This window comes from Hemitrygon akajei, chromosome 11 (genome assembly GCF_048418815.1).
Source record: "Hemitrygon akajei chromosome 11, sHemAka1.3, whole genome shotgun sequence".
NCBI lineage: Eukaryota > Metazoa > Chordata > Chondrichthyes > Myliobatiformes > Dasyatidae > Hemitrygon > Hemitrygon akajei.
The window spans coordinates 117,559,744-117,582,093 of NC_133134.1; the positions used below are offsets into that span (position 1 = coordinate 117,559,744).

A 22,350-nucleotide genomic window follows, 5' to 3' on the forward strand; every position below is an offset into this window, starting at 1 on the left:
TTAGGTGAGAGAGGGAAATGGGAATGGGGAATGGTGAAGGAGTGATGAGGGTGGGGGAGAGGATTACCAGAAGTTCGAGAAATCGATGTTCATGCCATTAGGTTGGAGGCTACCCAGACCCATAAGATGTTGCTCCTCCAATCTGAGTGTGGCCTCATCACAACAGTAAAGAAGGCCGTGGACTGAAATGTCAGAATGCGAATAGGAAGTGGAATTAAAATGGGTAGACACTGGGAGAACCTGCTTTTTCTGGCAGACGGAGCAAAGGTGCTTGGCGAGGTAATCTCCCAATCTGCTTTGGTCTCACTGATATACAGGAGACCACACCAGGAGCACCAGGTACAGTAGGTGACTCACAGGTGAAGTGTCGCCTCACCTGGAAGGACTGTTTGGTGCACTGAATGGTAGTGAGGGAGGAGGTGTAGGGACAGGTGTAGCACTTGTTCCACTTGCAAGGATAAGTGCCAGGAGGGAGTTCAGTGGGGAGGGATGAATGGACAAGGGTTTGGCGTAGGGAGCGATCCCTGTGGAAAGCAGAAAAAGGTGGTGAATCCCATTGGAGATGGTGTAAGTTGTGGAGAATTATGTGCTGGATGCAGAGGCTAGTGGTGTGGTAGGTGAGGACAAGTGGAACACCATCCCTGGTAGGGTGGCAGGAGGATGGGCTGAGTGCAGATGTGTGTGAAATGGAAGAGATGCCGTTGAGGGTAGTGTTGATGGTGGAGGAAGGGAAGCCCCTTTCTTTGAAAAAGGTGGACATCTTTGTTCTGGAATGAAAAACCTCATCTTGAGAGCAGATGTGGCAGAGATGGAGGAATTGAGAGAAGGGAATGGTGGTTTTACAAGTAACAGTGTGGGAAGATGTATAGTCCAGGCAGCTGTGACAGTCAGTGAGTTTATAATAGACATCGGTAGATAAGCTGTCTCCAGAGATAGAGACAGAGAGATCGAAAAGGGGAGGGATGTGTCAGTAGTGGGCCAGGTAACTTTGAGGGCAGGGTGGAAGTTGGAGGCAAAATTGATGAAGTTGACAAGCTCCATATGGGTGCAGGAAACAGCACCAAAGCAGTCGTTGATGAGGCACAGGAAAAGTTAGGGAGTGATACCAGCGTAGGTTTGAAACACAGACTGTTCCACATAGGCTTGGAACATAAATTGTTCCACGTAGCTAACAAACAGGCAAGCATAGCTAGGACCTATGTGAGTGCCCATGGCTACACCTTTTGTTTGAAGGAATTGGGAAGGGCCGAAGGAGAAATTATGGAGAGTGCGGACAAGTTCCGTCAGACAGAGGAGAGTAGTGGTGGAGGGAAACTAGCTGAGTTTGATGTCCAGAAAGAAACGGAGATCTTTGAGGCATTCCGGGAGTTGGGGGGGGGGGGCGGGGAAATATATGTGTATAGGGACTAGACATCCATAGTGAAAATAAGATGATCAGGACCAGGGAACTTGAAATCATTGAAAAGATCAAGAGCATGTGAATTGAAAAGATCAAGAGCATGTGAAGTGTCATGGATGTAGTTAGGATGGGACTGAACCAGGGGGAATAAACCTGAGTCGGGGTATGCAGATATAAATTCAGTGGGGCAGGACAAGCAGATACAATGTGTCCACCTAGACAGGCAGGATCTTGGGTAGGAGATAGAAACGGGAGGTGCTGAGTGAGGGAACAATGACATTGGTGGCATTGGATGGAAGATCCCCAGAGTCAATAAGGTCGGTTATAGTGTGGGAGATGGTGACAGCCTGGTGCTCCTTAGTGGGGTCCTGTTTGAGGGGTAAGTAAGAGGAGGTGTTTGACAGTTGTCGCTGGCCTTCAGCAAGGTAGAGGTCAGTCCGCCAGACTACTACAGCACCCCTCTTATCTGCCGATTTGATGGTGAGGTAAGGATTGGTGTGGAGGGAGTGGAGAGCTGAGGGTCTGGAAGGAGTGAGGTTGGAATTGGAGAGAGGAGTGGTGAAGTCAAGGTGGTTGATGTCCCGTTGGCAATTAGCAATGAAAAGATCCAGAGCAGGCAGAAGAGCAGAGCAGAGTATCCAGGAAGAGGAGGAGGGTTGAAGACAGGAGAAGGGGTCACTGGTGCAGGGTGGAGAGTCCTTGCCAAAGAAATAGGCTCAGTGACTGAGGCAGCAGAAGAAGAATTCATCGTCATGGCAGGTGTGGAACTCACTGAGGAGTGGGTGCAGGGGGACAAAGGCGAGGCCATCACCGAGGACAGAACGTTCTGCCTCAGAGAGGGTAATGGTGAAGACCTGGCACAGATGAGGGCTGGGATTAAAGAGGGGGAATGGGGTTGTTTTCTTGAGCCCACTCTGCCATTCAACAAGATCGCGGCTGACCAACCTTACACGCCAGTTTCCTGCCCTGTTCCTAAACATTGATAACTCCAATATCCAGAGATCTCAGTTTAAGGAAACAATCAACAACTGAGCTTCCACAGCTCATCGGAGTGGGAAAATTCAAAGATTGATCACTGCTCGAGTGAAGAAATTCCTCCTCATTTTCAGTTCAAAACAGCCAAACTGTTACTTCAAAATTGTGTGATCTAAGCACTTGCCACAAGGGAAAACATCAGTCTTGCAAGTCCCTTGTCAATCCCTATAAGTTAGGCATTTTAATGAGGTCACCAGGTTCAGCCACATCATGAGGGTCAGGAAAAGTTATTACCTTTCAACCATCAGACTCTTGAACTGATATGGATAACTTCACTCACCTCAACACTGACCTGATTCCACAACCCATGAGCTCGCTTTTACCTCATGTTCTCAGAATTACTTAATGAATTATTATTATTATTATTATTATTATTATTTTATATTTGCACAGTTTGTCCTCTTTTGCACATTGGTTGTTTGTCAGTCTTTGTGTGTAGTGTGTCATTGATTCCATTGTATTTCTCTTTTCTACTGTTAATACCTGCAAGTAAATAAATCTCAGAGTAGTATATGGTGAACTCTACATACTTTGAAAATAAATTTACTTAGAACTTTTTATTCTTCTGAACTGGGGAGAATAAAGCCTTAATTCACTCAATATTTTTTCATATAATGTACCCACCATCCAGTAGTCAGTATAATCAATCTTTGTTGCACTCTCTTCAGAGTAATTTAATGGTTTTTAGATAAGGATACCAGCATTGTGGACAATATTGTTGATATGTAATCATGCTAAAACATCTCTGCTTTTTCATTAAACTCCTGAAGCTTCCCCTGAATGCTAGCTTTCAGCGATTTGTAGAGAGGAACACCCAGGTGCTTTTGTGCTTCAACACTTCCGTATCTCTCACCACTCAAAAACAACTCAGCATTTTGTTTTCTTGACCAAAGTCAGTAATCTGATACTGTTTGTTACCTGCTAAATTGCTGCCCACTCATTCTGGTCATCCGTGGGAGTAGGTTAAGGAACAGTCATTCAGCGTTTGTCAGGACACTCACTGTGTAAAGTTGTGATTAAAATAAAACGATCCATGTATTAAATATACATGAGCTGACAACATGTTGCAGCAGAATATAAAATATTTAAGTTCGGAGAAAACCTAATGAGTCATTGCTGAATTATTGAAAGGATGTCTATTCGTGGATACAAGATTTGTCAACAGAAGTTAAAAGTGATAGAGTACTGATTAAACCCGGTGAAATAAAACATCAATAAATATTGAGCAACACACATAAAATGCTGGAAGACTCAGCAAGTCAGGCAGCATCTATGGAGGAGACTAAAGAGTTAATGTTTTGTGCTGAAGTGCTCCGGTTGGGGTGTTGAATTAGACTGGCTGTTTTATTGAAGCAGAGTAGGCAAAGTCCATGGGGGAGGCTGATTTCTGTGATGTTCTGAGATGTGTCCACAACTCTGCAGTTTCTTGTGCCATGAGAAAACCACACATTAACTGAAGTTTATTGAAACTGAAGTTTGCTTTCATTGCTGCCAGAAAATCAAGCCTATTGTTATACTTATTTTCTGGACAAAACTTAATGCTAGGGAAACTAATTTCAATTTATAAGATCTTCTTGTAAACTGTCCCACGTGGGGCTGTGTTGGAAAATCCCCAGTAAGAATTGAGGACCCAGCATAGGCAAATTGGTCAACGTTTCGGGCCGAGACCCTTTGTCAGGACTGAAGAGGGAGGGGGCAGGGGCCCTATAAAGAAGGTGGGGGGAGGGTGGGAAGGAGAAGGCTGGTAGGTGCCAGGTGAAAAACCTACTGCCATGATGAGGCCAAACTCAGGTTAGAGGAGCAACACCTCATATACCATTTATAGTCTCCAGCCCCTTGGTATGAACTTCCGGTAATTCCGTCCCTCTCCCTTCCCCCATCCCACTTTCACTCTGCCTCCTCTTCCAGTTGCCTATCACCTCTCTCCTCACGTGGGACTTTAGACACCACCCACATTCTCTCTTCTCTTCTTTTTCATCAGGCAGAAGATATAAAAAGATAGATAGATAGATAGATACTTTATTCATCCCCATGGGGAAATTCAACTTTTTTTTCCAATGTCCCATACACTTGTTGTAGCAAAACTAATTACATACAATACTTAACTCAGTAAAAAATATGATATACATCTAAATCACTATCTCAAAAAGCATTAATAATAGCTTTTAAAAAGTTCTTAAGTCCTGGCGGTAGAATTGTAAAGCCTAATGGCATTGGGGAGTATTGACCTCTTCATCCTGTCTGAGGAGCATTGCATCGATAGTAACCTGTCGCTGAAACTGCTTCTCTGTCTCTGGATGGTGCTATGTAGAGGATGTTCAGAGTTATCCATAATTGACCGTAGCCGCTACCGATGTTAAACTCTCCAGTACTTTGCCCACGACAGAGCCCGCCTTCCTTACCAGCTTATTAAGACGTGAGGCGTCCCTCTTCTTAATGCTTCCTCCCCAACACGCCACTACAAAGAAGAGGGCGCTCTCCACAACTGACCTATAGAACATCTTCAGCATCTCACTACAGACATTGAATGACGCCAACCTTCTAAGGAAGTACAGTCGACTCTGTGCCTTCCTGCACAAGGCATCTGTGTTGGCAGTCCAGTCTAGCTTCTCGTCTAACTGTACTCCCAGATACTTGTAGGTCTTAACCTGCTCCACACATTCTCCATTAATGATCACTGGCTCCATATGAGGCCTAGATCTCCTAAAGTCCACCACCATCTCCTTGGTCTTGGTGATATTGAGACGCAGGTAGTTTGAGTTGCACCATATCACAAAGTCCTGTATCAGTTTCCTATACTCCTCCTCCTGTCCATTCCTGACACACCCCACTATGGCCGTGTCATCAGTGAACTTCTGCACATGGCAGGACTCCGAGTTATATTGGAAGTCTGATGTGTACAGGGTGAACAGGACCGGAGAGAGTACGGTTCCCTGCGGCGCTCCTGTGCTGCTGACCACCGTGTCAGACCTACAGTTTACCTACAGGTAAAGCCTGAAAGCTTGTACCAGCAGGTTCAAGAACAGCTTCTACCCCACTTTTATAAGACTATTCATTGGTTTCCTAGTATGATAGATTGAGCTCTTGACCTCACAATCTACCTCATTGTGATCTTGCACCTTATTGTCTAAATGCACAGCATTTTCTCTGTAACTGTTACACTTTATTCTGCATTGCTATTGTCTAACCTTGCTTTACCTCAATACACTGTGTAATGATCTAATCTGTATGAACAGTATGCAAGACAAGCATTTCACTGTATCTCGCTACAGGTGACAATAATAAACCAATTCCAAATCCAATTCTGAAATAAAATTGGACAGGAGCTAGGAAAATACAATATGGATTTACTGCCCAGCTCTTCCAAGACAATTAAGGGTCATTTATATAAGGCATAAAAACCATTTTTGTTATCTTTCTTCCCTCTTAGCTCTTCAGAAACATGGCTGGTTGCTTTCCTCTATAATTCATCTCCTTTGTGCTTCCCCCTCCCCTCCTTTACAAGCCACCTAATGCTGGTCAGAATTCAAAAGGTCTTGACCAATTACCACCCACAATTCAGCCTACCAGTTTAATCCAGGTAAACCCATCACTGAAAAATGAGGGCAAGTGCGGATTATGCATTGCGATCACAGTTCCCCTCTCATATAGACATGGGATCATGTAGAATGGATAGAGGCCCTTCAGCCCATCACCACGCACCTACAAACGTTTGTATTTCATTAACAATGTCTAATGAGTACATGTTCAACTAAAACATATGAATGGAAAGATCTCTAATTTAATGTCTGTAAATGACCATGCTTTGGCTGTCCATCTGAAAACCTTTGTTGTTTTTTTCATTTTTAATACTACTATGACATTTACATTATTTGAATTTGAATTTATATTATTATTGAATTTTCACGACTGGCTAGTAGTTCCAAGCATTACTCACGCACAGCTTATGAACAAGGGTTAGCTCACAGAGATGAAATTCTATAATGAAATTAAGGCAATCATATGATACAAAGTGTGCAAAGCACATTTCAGCATTTTCAGAAATAAACAATAGAAACAAGTCAGAAACATGTTTTAAGTACAGCAACAATGAGTCCCTCTAATATTCAGAGCTCCTCTAACCATTAGTATGATAGGTGCTTGCAGGGTAAAAGCCCTTAACAAATCAAGCTTGTAATCAGCTATGAGCAACATGTACTTTGTGTCCTTTCCCAAAGCAGCACTAATGCGGAAAATCAAATTTCACCGGCGGCAGACGTCAAAGAGTCTAAAATTCAAAGTGCAAAAACTCCCATAATTTGACTCCATGCACAAGACTTCCAGATTACATGTATTAATCTCTTCCCATATCGAAAGCATGACATTCTTTATTTACAGTTCAAGTCAGACCAGAGCAATACTCCCCGAACTGTGTGTGCCCTTGAAGTCTGGAGGCAGTTGGGCTGAGTGCAGGCTTTGCAAGGAATTGATATGGAATTAGCTAGAGAACACAACACAGAATTAGATCATTCAGTCCAGCCATTATTTATGTTTCATGTGATTCACTGCCTCCCGTTTTAAACAAGCAAAGCCAGCATCTCCTGGTGTTCCTTGCTTCCTCCTGTTTACTGAGCTCCACTAAATGCAACCGAGCTCTTTGTCCCAACTACCCCTTGTGACCAAAAGACCCCAGAGCAAAATTAGGCTAGTTAGCCCATTGAGTCTGCTCCACCATTCGATCATGGCTGATTTAATATTCCCTCTCAACCCTGTTCTCCCCATAGACTTTGATACCTTTACTAGTCAAGAGCCTATCAATCTCCACTTTAAATGTACCCAATGACTTGGTTTCCACAGCTGTCTATGGCAAGGAATTTCACAGATTCACCACCCTCTGGCTGAAGAAGTTCATCCTCATCTATGTTCTAAATTGTTTTATTAATGTACCACAGAAAACATTCTAACTGGATGCATAATGGCAGGTGTTCTGCCTGTGACTGCATGATGGACACAGCTCAGCACATTGCGGAAACCAGCCTCCCCTCTATGGACTCTGCCTATATTTGCTGCCTCAGTAGTAGGTAGTGTGATGACTCGAGGCAAACGTGATGCTCCCCCAACAGGTTATTCCCTTTATGGAGTGCAATGACTTTGTTTAACATGGGGAGGCTGATACACGGACAGACACCACACGGTCCTTGACAGATCGGGATCAAGGTCCAGTGTCATGGAGATCTCGGGATCTCAGGAGCTCACAAGCCTCTCAACCATGACAAGGTGACGATCCTCAGAGCCTCAATAAAGCAACCAGCATAATCAAAGATCAACCACCCTCCGCCCCAAACATTCTTCTCCTCTCTTCCTTCAGGCAAATGGCACAAAAACACATACCATGAGTGTTTGCTACAATTCAGTACCTGCAATATTTTCATTATTTTTGCCACCAAACCACTGAGGTGCATAAATCAAAACTTTTAGAGGGTTTACTTGATCACTGAATGCAGCACTGAATAAAATAATAATTGGCAGATTTCCAAGAAGAGGTTATGAGATTGTAACAACCTGCACTTTTGGTTACAGTGCAGTTTGGTGGCTGATTTTAAACCTCCTGACTTGTCATCTTGAGTAGAAATAATGATCCACAGATATAGAAGGATTGTAATAAATTATTGCTGGTCTGAAATTATTGTTCAAAATATGAAAGATCTCCACCCTCAGGCTCTCCAGGTTGGAAGGTCAATCAGTACTCCAGGTGTCACATTGGACCTTGAGGAGGGAGATGACCACACCACTGCCAGGATCCAGGAGGCGGCTTAGTTTCCTGGAAAACTGGTGACAAATCTCGGCATAGTTGAAGACCACTAAAGGATGTGGTCTGTAAGTTCCTGTGGATAATTTGCCACAGACAATTTGAGTTTTTGTGGCAAGCTTTCTAGCCCGGATTCTCATTCGGTACCTCACCTCAAGCCTGACATTCTCAAGCATTCAGAAATTTGAAAGCCATGCTGAAAGCTTCCAAAAATATAATTGGTACTACTGGTTCTCAATTAAGCAAAACTCCTATTATTGCATTAGTGCTTTTTGGCGTACACAACAGATGAATAATTCATCTGATATAGGATACCATGCCCTTGTGTCGTCTGGCCTGGCACTTGGTAATGCATTTGTATCCACAGCCTGTCTACTATCAGTGCTCTCTTAAAGGGGAGATTTAAGGCCTGATAATATTGGCCCACAATCCTCATAAACAAATTTGGCATAGGCTGTCTGTGCCTTTCTCAACCCTCACGCCAATTCCCCCCTTTCATAAACAAGAATATTGGACTTCACGTTGGACCAGCAGAGTTTTGGAGGTTGTCTCAAGAGACTTTGAGGAAGGTGTCATCGGTGAGGATGATGCTGTACATAGGACTATATGACATAGGAGCAGAATTAGACCATTCAGCCATCGAGTCTACTCCACCATTCCACCATGGCTGATTTATTTTCCCCCTCAATGCCATCCTCCTGCCTTCTCCCCATAACCTTTGACACCCTTACTAATCAAAACTCTATCAACATCCACTTTAAAGATACCCAATGACTTGGCCTCCGCAGCCATCTATGGCAATGCATTACACAGATTCACCACACTCTAGCAAAATAAATTTCTCCTCATCTCTGTTCTAAAGGGATGATTTGTATTCTGAAGTGGAGCACTCTGGTCCAAGGCTCTCCAACTATAGGAAACATCCTCTACATGGCCACTGTATCTAGGACTTCCAATATTTTTAATGAGATACCCCTTCATTCTTCTAAACTCCAGCAAGTACAAGCCCAGGCCTAGAGCCCTCAAATGGTCCTCATACATTAACCCTTTCATTCTGTGATCATTCTCTTGAGCCTCCTTTGGACTCTCTTCAATGCCAGCAGAACCTTTATTTGATAAAGGGCCCAAAACTGCTCACAATACTACAAGTGTGCTGTGATTAAAGCCTTAAAAAGCCTTAGCATTCCATTCTTGCTTTTATATTCTCATCCTCTTGAAATGGGCTGAAGGGCCTGTTTGAGTTCTGTAGTGCTCTATGAACCCATGATATTAAGAGACGATACCAGCGTGGATAGACGATTGGCTGACTGACAGAATGTTTTAGGATGGGAATAAAGGGGACACGTGTTGTTTCACAGAGGATGGTGTTGGCACTGCAGCTTTTCACATTATATGTTAACAACCTGGATGACAGAAATAATAGCTTTGAGGCCAAGTTTGTGGACAAAAGAAAAGATAGGTGGAGGGGCAGGTAGTGTTGATGAAGTAGGAAGTCTGCAGATTGACATGGACAGACTAGGAGAATGGACAAAGAAGTGGCAGATAGAATACAGTGTAGGGAAGTGTATGGTCATGCACTCTGGTAGAATGAATAAAAGCCAGAATAAAAGCTTAGACTATTTTCTAAATGGGGAGTAAATTCAGAAATCAGAGGTGTAAAGAAATTCGGAAACGTGCAGGATTCCCTAAAGGTTAACGTGTAGTTTGAGTCAGCGGCAAGGAAGGGAGATGTACCCATCTACTCCGTGCTGAACTGTCATTCTGCCCCGTCACCTTGACCTGCTACTGGACCATAGCTGCCCATAACTCTCCTATGTACCACTTCATGTGCTTATCCAAATGTTTCAATCAAACCCACACGCACCACTTCTACTAGCAGCTTGTTCGATACTCGCACTGTCTTCTAAGTGAAATTCCTCCTTAAATCTTTTACTTTTCACTCTCAACCTAAGTTCTAGCCTTCAATATTTTGTACACTTCCACCAAATCTCTCCTCATTCTTCTACAGCTCAGAGAATAAAGTCCTAACTATAAACCAGAACTGGGCCATTTACCCATCGTGTCTGCTCTGTCATTCCATCATGGTTGATTTATTATCCCTCTCAAACTATTCTCCTGCCGTCTGCCCATAACCTTTGATGCCCTGGGGCAATACAATTCCTTTTGACAAGGTGCAGAATAGATGGAGAAGGATGCATGCTGAATTAGAACCTCATTTTCAGGACAGAAAATGGAATGATTAATCTGATTTCTCTCCTAATAATTGCTTCCCATTAGATACAGGAGCGTGAAAGACTGACACTCAACATTTTAGGTACAGCTTTTCCCCATCCACCAATCATTTCTGAGTAGTTCACGAACACACACAAAATGCTGGAGTAAATCAACAGGTCAGCCCGCATCTATGGAAGGGAATAAACATTTGATGTTTCAGTCCGAGACCCTCCATCCACTGTTTATTCCCCTCCATAGATGCTGTCCGACCTGCTGAGCAACTCCAGCATTTTGTGTATCTGCAGCATCTCTCGGATCCATGACTATTACCTTATTATTCCTCTCTTGCACTGTTTATTTATATTTTATTGTAACTCAGAGTAATTTTTATGTTTTGAATGATTTTGCTCCTGCAAAACAACAAATTTCATGCTCTATATGTCTCTTTCTCATTTTTTCACTGAAAAAAAATAACTTAAGAAAACATTTGGAACCTGAAAAGTGCAGCAATGCAAGTGGCTTGGTCTCTTTTTTTAAAGCATTGGGGGCAATATCAGTAAACTTCAGGTGAAATTGGAGATGAGAATGATTAGAGCATTTATAAGAAGATTGCTACATAAATATTTGATAAATAGAAATAAAGTCATAGTGATTATCTGGAAAGTACACGTATAGATAACAAAGATACTCAGGTTGACACAACGATCCTATTTTTATCAGTCTGCTATTATCAGGTTGCAGGGTGTCTTTGCAGACTTAGATTAATATGGCAAAATTGTGCACGATATTTCTGGAGTTAGGGAGAATTCCCTTGCTACTTCGTTGTGCATTTACACTTCCACTGGGAGAGTAGATAAATGGGATGATATCTTTGTGAGATCAAGGTGCTCATGATTTGTTGAAAAGTGGAGGTTATTGGACCAGGCAGCTTTTGTCATTCACCGCTATTCTCAAGGCTCGAAGCAAAGAAAGAATTTTGAGCTGTGTATTGCAAAATAGCTCCAGTGACTTTGGAGGAGTGATTGCTATTTCTCTTTCCCCAGATACTGTCTGACCCACTGAGGGTTCATTGCAAATCACCAGTATTTTGCCTTGTATCCCATAGCCTTGATCTCCTGCTGTATCCCCATAGACAAGTATGTTTAGAATAGCACACAAAAAATGCCAGAGGAACTCAGTAGGTCAGGCAGCATTGACTCTATATTCCTTTCGGAAGCTGAGTTCCTCCAACATTTTGTGTATGTCACTCTAGATTTCCAGCATCTGCAGAATCTGTTGTGTTTATGACAAGAATATATTTGCCTTTCAAATTATTTATGCAATTCCATTACTGAGTTACTACGGTATCTAATTCCAACACCCACTTTGGCAGTGCCTTCTAAATGAAACAAACTGAATCATAATTCAAGTTTAACTGTCATTCAACCATGCATGAATACTCATGGATACAGCCGACCGAGACAGAGTTACTACGGGGTCAAGGTGCTAAATCACAATACCGACAGTCACACACAAGAACATGTTTATGGAATAAAAGAGCCCTGACACACCCTCCCACCCCTGTGACCCTGCATTTTAGTGCCTGGTCCACACACATACGAGTCAACAAACCTATCTAGAATATCAGTACAATTTCAGGCCACACCCCAGCTTTGAGGCCCAGTCCTCATACATACAAGCACATAGAGAATATTAGTAGAAATACAACGATGCAGAATACGAATATATATAGCCCAGACATCACACCCCCACCGAGATCATCCGTCGATTGACCCTGGTGCCCACTAGGTGATACCATGGCTTAGAGGCCCAGTCCTTGCACATACAGGTACTTATAGTAAAACCACAACCAAACAAACATACGAGGGCTGATTGATAAGTTCATGGCCTAAGGTAGAAGGAGTCAATTTTAGAAAACCTAGCACATTTATTTTTCAACATAGTCCCCTCCTACATGTACACACTTAGTCCAGCGATCGTGGAGCATACGGATCCCTTCTTTGTAGAAGTTGGTGTCTAGGACCTCCAGAAGTGGTCCACAGTGGGGGTGATTGATGAGTTCGTGGTCTAAGGTAGAAGGAGATGAGTTATTAACCTCAAACTTTCTGCATAATCAGTTGAACTGCACGTGCGTGTAATGAGAGCTGTTTAACTTATCTACTTCTACCGTAGGCCACAAACTTATCAATCACCCCTCGTATATTTATATTTTCCAGACCCCTCAGTCCAATTGAAATCTTCGGTTGAACCTCACTGTGCTGTGTGGACCGGTAGAACGTGACGTGTCAGATGCCTCTCCCCCAGCAGCTGCAAAGCCAGCGACCCCACAGCTTGAGGCCCCCCCCCCCCCCCCCGAGTGCATTGCGTGCTGCCAAACTCCTCTGCAGTTGACCACAACAGAGCTCGTTGACTGCCAGGAAGGGCATCACCGACTCCATTCCGGGCGCCATGCCACGTTGCCCCCAGTGAAGCTCAACGGCTTCGATTCCTCACTCCAGCAGCTGAAAACAGGTGACACTGTGTCTCCAGGCCTTGTCCTCCCCACGACCGAGGTCAAGGAGCTCACTATCCACCCCTGCTCTCATCCAAAACTTGCGGCGTACCAGATCAACAATGTCCAAAGGGGTTTGTGATCACAAGAAAAGTGACCGTAATGGCTAGTCGATACTTGACTTTCAGCCTCCATTGACTCGGGCAGCAGCCTGTTGTTCAGCTCCTTTATTATCTCTGCCAGTGAGCAACTCACTGATCATGTAGACTTGCAGTATTTTAAGTTCTTAATGTATAGCAGGATCTTGTGATCATTTGTTTAATTAGAATGGTAGCACCTTTTGTTGTTCCTGTAGAAGATCCTGTGACCAGTTGCACTGCCATCTTACCAGAAGCAAGGTGCATTAAAAATATGCCCCAACTCTCCCCTCTCTCATCTGTGTGGATATCAGTTTACCTGCCAGAGAAAGGAGTTTCTCTTCATTTACTCTGCCAAGACTGCTGATGAATTACTCCTTATGCTTCTCTGTACAAGGGAGAACAATCCCACCTAATCGATTGTTTCCGTAGACTGAAGCTTCACATCTCTGGCTGAGACTGGTAAATCCCCTCTGCCTCTCTCTGAAGGGTATAGACTTGATCTGAATCAAGCTTCACTGTTTGAAAATGTCAGCAGTCAAACAAGAATAAAACAATCACATTGAGTATGAAATGCAGCAGGATGGAAACAATTGATCTCAGGCAGACTTTAGGGAAATCCTAAACGTGAATGTCAACTAAGATTAACATTCAGACTTGGGTTGTCAGAAGTTTTTTCTCCTTGATCTTCAGCTGCAGGGCAACCTACTACCTGGAGAATTTTCCACATTACCATTTGTGACATGCCTTCTTCTCATTACTACTATCAAAGAGGAGATACAGAAGCCTGAAGACTCGCACTCAACAATTCAGATGCAGCTTCTTCCCCTCTGCCATCAGTTTCGTGATCAGTCCATGAACACTACCTCACTATTTGCACTATTTAATACTTTGTAAATTACAGTAACCCAGGAACTTCACCTTGGTATTCCACCATTTAATTATTATATATTTTATTGAAACTTATACCAAACTTCAATGTCTTGCACTGTACTGCTACTGCAAAGCAACACATTTCACATCATACAGGACAGTGATAATTAACCTGATTCTGATTTTGATTCTAGTAGTTTTAGCATGCTTTTGTTTCGTTATAGTTGGGCAGGGATAAGACTGATTTACTCATTTCTCCAATACCGTAAGTTTTCAGACCTCAGTTGACAGTTTTCAGCTGTGCTTAGCTGAGGTGCTGACTGCACAGCAGAACTCTATCGTAGAAGAAGGAAGAACGACAGGAATGTGATGGTACATAAACTAGCTCTGCCAAAATTGAATCTGAGAGCTAGAGAAAAGAAACTGTAGGATAAAATAGAGAAGAGGCCATACTTATTTTAAATTTAATTATTTATTTAATACTAATTAATTTTTATATAATCTAATACGATAAATATTAATTGGTAAGTTTAAGGTGATTGGAGGAATTTATAGGGTGATGTCAGAGGTAAGTTCTTTACACAGACAAAATGCTGAAGGAACTCAGCAAGTCAGGGAGCACCTATGGAGGAGAATAAACGGTTGACGTTTCGGGCCGAGATCCTCCAGCATGATATTACCAGCATCTGCCGAATCACTTGTGGTTACTCTTTACACAGAGTATTATGAGTGGGAGAGGCAGATAAATTAGGGGCATTTAAGAAACTTCTCTTTAGATAGGATGAAGGAAAAATAGAGGGTTATGTAGGAAGGAATAGTAGGATTGATCTTAGAATAGATTAAAAGGTCGGCATATGTCCTGCCATGTTCCATGTTATAAATGAATAACAATAATAATTAAAATATATTTTTAAAAATCAAGAATAAGAATTGGTATTTAGTGCATTGAGGAGTTTTCTTTGTAGTTAATGGGGAAGAATCAGTAAATGTGAAGCTTACTGACAAGACTGATGAGCTGAATACAGTATCTGTCTCTCTTTCTGGAATACTGCCCAATACTGGGAGATTAATGAAGAAAAAGAAGAACTCGTACTGCACTATTACAGATTTAATTTAAATCCAACTTTTGTTGGTTTAATGCTCCATGATCAGAGTGATCTATCTCATTTGAGAGGAGCAGTGATTCAAATCTATCTTGAACCAGCAGCTGGAGTGGAAATAAGGCCAGAGAAATGGAGCATACATGCACACACATTGCTCACGGGCTCTCCCTATTTTTAGACTCTCAACCACACATCTTTATTCCATTTATTCTCTCAAACATCAACATTTGCAGATGCATACCTGGGACAACACCATTGGTAGCGATGGCACTCATTGAGATGGCTGTCAGCATGGTCTGCAAAAGAAGATAGTACATCTCGTCAATAAATCGTCACATCAGGGCTGGTCCTGAAGTACATATGTATCAAAAAGATCTCCTTCACTCTTTAGGCATCACAAGGGATTCAGCAGATGCTGGAAATCCTGAGCAACACACACAAAATGCTGTATCTCTGCCAATAAATTAACACTTGTCATTTCAGGTTGAGACCCTTCATGAGGACTCTTTATTTCTCTTGAGGCCAGGAAAGCTTGAAAATTTTAATTTATTAAAATGCTTGAAAGTCTAGCTCTTGGCAAATGTGGATACCTATAGATACCTAAAGACATCAGGGGTAAGTTTTTTAACACAGAGAGTGGTGAGTGCTGGAATGGGCTGCCGGCGACGGTGGTGGAGGTGGATACGATAGGGTCTTTTCAGAGACTCTTGGACAGGTACATGGAGATAGGAAAAATAGAGGGCTATGGGTAAGCCTAGGTAATTTCTGAGGTAAGGACATGTTCAGCACAGCTTTGTGGGCCGAAGGACCTGTATAGTGCTGTAGGTTTTCTATGCTTCTATTAGCTTAATTGATGGATGAATTTTAAACTAACCAAGGAAGGAATAGAAACCAATATTCAACACTGCAGAAGAGATATATTGCTATTTTAACTTTGTTCCTGAGGCACAAATATTCCAACAGTGAAGGTAATATAAAATGCTGTCAAATTGCAATAAATGGTAACAACACACAATGGGTGACAGCAGAGTGGCTGAGTAATTTACAATATAATACCAACTATAAAAGAAATGAAAACCAACTAGCAGGTTGCTTTAAAGACCTCATTGGGATATTCTAAAGCGCAGATGTTCACACTGGAGATTTTCTTGAATATTTGGTGACTGTATAGGTTATTGTCTACTGAGGCTAAGGCTGATTTCTAAGACCCGAACCGGTCCGCTGGCTGAAACAGTTGTGGGATCAATGCCGTTTTCTTTGAGGGAAACTCTTGCTGTACTTATGGCCATAAGTAACTTAGGTGCAGAGCTCACTTTTGCTGTTGGTGACTTCATCGGCAATAACATATGAAGATATGGGTAGAGCTGCATAACACTAAGGGGCAGAAAACGCTGGTGGGAGTTGTGTACAGACCACCTAACAGTAGTAGTGAGGTTGGGGATGGCATTAAACAGGAAATTAGAAATGCGTACAATAAAGGAACAGTAGTTATAATGGGTGACTTCAATCTACATATAGATTGGGTGAACCAAATTGGTAAGGGTGCTGAGGAAGAGGATTTCTTGGAATGTATGCGGGATGGTTTTCTGAACCAACATGTCGAGGAACCAACTAGAGAGCAGGCCATTCTGGATTGGGTATTGAGCAATGAGGAAGGGTTTCTTAGCAATCTTGTCGTGTGAGGCCCCTTGGGTAAGAGTGACCATAATATGGTGGAATTCTTCATTAAGATGGAGAGTGACATAGTTAATTCAGAAACAAAGGTTCTGAACTTAAAGAAGGGTAATTTTGAAGGTATGAGACATGAATTAGCTAAGATAGACTGGCAAATGATACTTAAAGGGTTGACGGTGGACATGCAATGGTAAACATTTAAAGATCGCATGGATGAACTACAACAATTGTTCATCCCAGTTTGACAAAAGAATAAACCAGGGAAGGTAGTGCACCCGTGGCTGACAAGGGAAATTAGGGATAGTATCAAGTCCAAAGAAGAAACATATACATTAGCCAAAAAAAGTGGCACACCTGAGGACTGGGAGAAATTCAGAGGCCAGCAGAGGAGGACAAAGGGCTTAATTAGAAAAGGGAAAAAAGATTATGAGAGAAAGCTGGCAGGGAACATAAAAACTGACTGTAAAAGCTTTTATAGATATGTGAAAAGAAAAAGATTGGTCAAGACAAATGTAGGTCCCTTACAGTCAGAAACAGGTGAATTGATCATAGGGAACAAGGACATGGCAAACCAGTTGAATAACTACTTTGGTTCTGTCTTCTCTAAGGAGAACATAAATAATCTTCCGGAAATAGTAGGGGACCGAGGGTCTAGTGAGATGGAGGAACTGAGGGAAATACATGGTAGTAGGGAAGTGGTGTTAGGTAAACTGAAGGGATTAAAGGCAGATAAATCCCCAGGGCCAGATGGTCTGCATCCCAGAGTGCTTAAGGAAGTAGCCCAAGAAATAGTGGATGCATTAGTGATAATTCTTTCAAAACTCCTTAGATTCTGGATTAGTCCCTGAGGATTGGAGGGTGGCTAATGTAACCCCACTTTTTAAAAAAGGAGGGAGAGAGAAACCAGGGAATTATAGACCGGTGAGTCTGACATCGGTGGTGGGAAAAATGCTAGAGTTGGTTATCAAAGATGTGATAACAGCACATTTGGAAAGAGGTGAAATCATCGGACAAAGTCAGCATGGATTTGTGAAAGGAAAATCATGTCTGACGAATCTTATAGAATTTTTTGAAGATGTAACTAGTGAGTGGATAGGGGAGAGCCAGTGGATGTGGTATATTTAGATTTTCAAAAGGCTTTTGACAAGGTCCCACACAGGAGATTAGTGTGCAAACTTAAAGCACACGGTATTGGGGGTATGGTATTGATGTGGATAGAGAACTGGTTGGCAGACAGGAAGCAAAGCGTGGGAGTAAACGGGACCTTTTCAGAATGGCAGACAGTGACTAGTGTTGACTAGTGGGGTACCGCAAGGCTCACTGCTGGGACCCTAGTTGTTTACAATATATATTAATGATTTAGACGAGGGAATTAAATGCAGCATCTCCAAGTTTGTGGATGACACGAAGCTGGGTGGCGGTGTTAGCTGTGAGGAGGATGCTAAGGGGATGCAGGGTGACTTGGATAGGTTAGGTGAGTGGGAAAATTCATGGCAGATGCAATTTAATGTGGATAAATGTGAGGTTATCCACTTTGGTTGCAAGAACAAGAAAACAGATTATTATCTGAACGGTGGCCAATTAGGAAAAGGGAAGGTGCAACAAGACCTGGGTGTCATTGTACACCAGTCATTGAAGGTGGGCATGCAGGTACAGCAGGCAGTGAAAAAGGCAAATGGTATGTTGGCATTCATAGCAAAAGGATTTGAGTACAGGAGCAGGGAGGTTCTACTGCAGTTGTACAAGGCCTTGGTGAGACCGCACCTAGAATATTGTGTGCAGTTTTGGTCCCCTAATCTGAGAAAAGACATTCTTGCCATAGAGGGAGTACAAAGAAGGTTCACCAGATTGATTCCTGGGATGGCAGGACTTTCATATGAATAAAGACTGGATTGACTAGGCTTATACTCAATGGAATTTAGAAGATTGAGGGAGGATCTTATTGAAACGTATAAAATTCTAAAGGGATTGGACAGGCTAGATGCAGGAAGATTGTTTCCGATGTTGGGGAAGTCCAGAACAAGGGGTCACAGTTTAAGGATAAAGGGGAAGCCTTTTAGGACCGAGATGAGGAAAAACTTCTTTACACAGAGAGTGGTGAATCTGTGGAATTCTCTGCCACAGGAAACAGTTGAGGCCGTTTCATTGGCTATATTTAAGAGGAAGTTAGATATGGCCCTTGTGGCTAAAGGGATCAGGGGGTATGGAGAGAAAGCAGGTACAGGGTTCTGAGTTGGATGATCAGACATGATCATACTGAATGGCGGTGCAGGCTCGAAGGGCCGAATGGCCTACTCCTGCACCTAGTTTCTATGTTTCTATGTTTCTAAGAATAAAATGCTGCTCTTCTGTGAGGAAAATGTCCGATCTCAGCCTACCTTTGACCATTAGCGACGCAGAATCCTACAGCTTACTAGTGGTATGTTGCCTGCTATGATTGGGTCAGGCTAAGGTAATCCTGCCTGTAGTGTGACCTCATGAGACCTGCACCAAAGTAACCAATCATCTGTGAGCTTGCTCACCACCCTTCTTGGAACTGAGTGCACACTGTGATGAGACACCTTGCAGTCTGCACATTCACCTAGAGGGTGTGGACGTGTTGTAAAGTTCTGTATCTCAGTTCATCCAGACAGCTGTGTAACAGAGGACTCTCTGATCTACGGTCTATTCCCAGGGGTACACACCGCGTAGACATCAAGTCCTACTGGCAGGTCAGAGAACAGAGATGAGGAGGAATTTCTTCAGTCAGAGGATGGTGAGTCTATGGAATTCATTGACACAGACAGTTGTGGAAGCCAAGTTATTGGGTATCGTTATAGCAGAGACTGATAGATTCTCAGTTAGTCAGGGTGTCAAAGATTATGGAGAGAAGGCAAGAGAATGGAGTTCAGAGAAATCAGCCATGATTGAATGGCAGAGCAGACTAAATGAGCCAAACAGACTCATTTTGCTCCTATGTTGTATGGTCTTAAGGTAATCAACTTGGTGAAGGATGCCATGCAATTTACCCGAAACCTGTTGATCTTTCAGCACAGCGAGATGTCCGTAAGGGATTGCTGCCGACTGGCACAGTCCAGGAATACATGCTGAGGGATGCACTGAAGCTCGGCACAACCAATGCTCAGGTTCTGTGCCTCCTCAATGTCTCAATTCAATAATTCAAAATTGCTGAGCTTTTAATACATTTTCTGTTTTAAAAAACTTTTCTGAGTATGAAAGGCAAACTTTAAGTTCTTATTGAAATAGGATTAGTTAATTATGCAATTAATATGCTGTGGAAGTAAAGCACTGTGAAATCTTTACTTAGTGCACTGCATTGAAATAATATCAATAGCAATGATAGAGAACAACAGAGTATCCTATGCCAGGTTAGATATACATCTTAAAACTCAGTGATTTATATTGTGAACAAGAGAACATCTGCAGATGCTGGAAATCCAAGGACCACACAAAATGCTGGAGGAACTCAGCAGGCCAGGCAGATCTATGGAAAAGAGTAAACAGTCTATCTTTCAGGCCAAGACACTTCATCAGGACTGGAGAAAAAGATGACAAGTCAGAATAAGAAGGTTTGGAGGGGGGGGGGGCAGAGGAGGAAGAAATATAAGGTAGTAGGTGATAGGTGAAACTGGGAGTGGGAGGGGTGAAGTAAAGAGCAGGAAAGACCATTGGTGAAAGAGATAAAGGGCTGGAGAAGGGGGAACCTGATAGGAGAGGGCAGAAAGTCATGGAAGAAAGGGAAGGGGTGGAGCACCAGAGGGAGGTGATGGGTAGGTAAGATTTGGTGACAGAAGGAAATGGGAATGGGGAATGATGAAGTGGGGGGCCATTACTGGAAGTTTGAGAAATCAATGTTCATGCCATCAGGCTGGGACCAAGACCTAGCTGGAATATAAGGTGTTGCTCCAACCTGAGTGTGACCTCATCGCGACAGTAGAGAAGGCCATGGACTGACATGTCGGAATGGGAATGGGAAGTGGAATTAAAATGGGTGGCCACTGGGAGATCCTGCTTGTTCTGGCAGGCAGAGCGTAGGTGCTCAGCCATGCAGTGCTCCTCCCCCTTCCCTTTCTTCCATGGCCTTCTGTCCTCTCCTATCAAATTTCCCCCTCTGCAGCCCTTTATCAATTGACTTCCCAGCCAGTTACTTCACCCCCTCCCCCTCTACCGGTTTCACCTATCACTTACTACCTTGTCCTTCTTTCACCCCTCCCCTCACCGACTTCGCATCTTTTTTCTCCAGTCCTGGTGAAGTGTCTCTGCCCAAACATAATAATAATAATAATAATAACAACAATAGTAAGTATTTTACTGATCCTGAGTGGGGAATTATTTTGTTACAACAGCAACATTTTAAAATATGCTTAGCAATAATTAATAATAAAAATAATAACAATATTAACTAATAATAAAATACAGAATATTAACATACACAATAATAATTTACCAATGTGCAATAATAAGGTACAAAATAATAAAGCAGAGTCTATTGTACAATGATGTGTGTTCTCCTGTCGTAAAGAGATGTTGTATATGCTTATTGCATTTGGTAGGAAAGATTTTCTGTAACAATCCTTGTGACAGTGGAGCTGAATGAGTCTGTGTGAAAGGGGGCTCCACTGCTTATTCAGTAGGTCATGGAGACTTACTTCACCTGTGAGTCTGTTGGAGTTGTTTACTGTGTTTGGTGCTCTTGACCTCCTGTATATTGGTGAGACTCGACGTAGATTGGGAGACCGCTTCACCAAACATCTACACTCTGCCGCCAGAACAAGCAAGATCTTCCAGTGGCCACCCATTTTAATACCACTTCTCATTCCCATTCCAATATGTCCGTCCATGGCCTCCTCCATTGTCATGATGAGGCCACACTTAGGTTGGAGGAACAAAACCTTACATTCTGTTTGGGTCACCCCCAACCTGATGGCATGAACATTGATTTCTCAAACTTCCGGTAATGCCCCCCAACACCCCCTTCATCATTTCCCATCTCCTTTTCCCTCTCTCACCTCATCTCCTTGCCTCCCCATCACCTCCCTCTGGTGCTCCTTCTTCCCCTTTATCTTTCTTCTATGGCCTGCTGCTTCTTTCACCAATCAACTTCATCCCTCCCCCTAGGGTTCACCTATCACCTGGCATTTCTCTCTCCCCTCTCCCCACTTTTTAACCTACTCCTCAGCATTTTTTCTCCAGTCCTGCTGAAGGATTTCGACCCAAAACGTCGACTGTACTTGTTTCCATAGATGCTGCCTGGCCTGCTGCATTCCTTCAGCATTTTGTGTGTGTTGCTCAGATTTCCAGCACCTGCAGATTTTCTCTTGTGCTTGGACAGGATGTGCCTGATTGTCCATAATGGATGACAGTTTGCTTAGTGACCTCCTCTCCACCACTAACTCAATAGTCTGGGTTGTAGCCAAGGATGGATCCAGGCTTTTTGCATCACCAGCACTGATGTGACTCCTCAAACATAAAATGGCAAAGAAGACTGCACTCGCTACAGCAGACTGGTAAAAGATCTCCAGCAACATGAATCTCCACCATCGACTGTTCACTCTTTTCCACAGATGCCGCCTGGCCTGCTAAGTTCCTCCAGCAATTTGTGTGTGCTGCTTAGTTTATATGGCACACTGTTTTCT

At 42.9% G+C, this 22,350-nt stretch overlaps 1 protein-coding gene across 3 annotated transcripts in view; it reads right to left on the minus strand.

Annotated features, from left to right (window-relative positions):
• Window positions 1-22,350, minus strand: part of LOC140735960 (solute carrier family 12 member 5-like) — a 1,160,378-nt gene that overhangs the window by 203,949 nt on the left and 934,079 nt on the right. For all 3 annotated transcript variants that reach the window (XM_073061588.1, XM_073061587.1, XM_073061589.1), the window contains exon 5: window positions 15,282-15,336. In XM_073061588.1, the coding sequence (XP_072917689.1) occupies window positions 15,282-15,336 (55 nt within the window). The remainder of the gene's footprint in view (window positions 1-15,281; window positions 15,337-22,350) is intronic.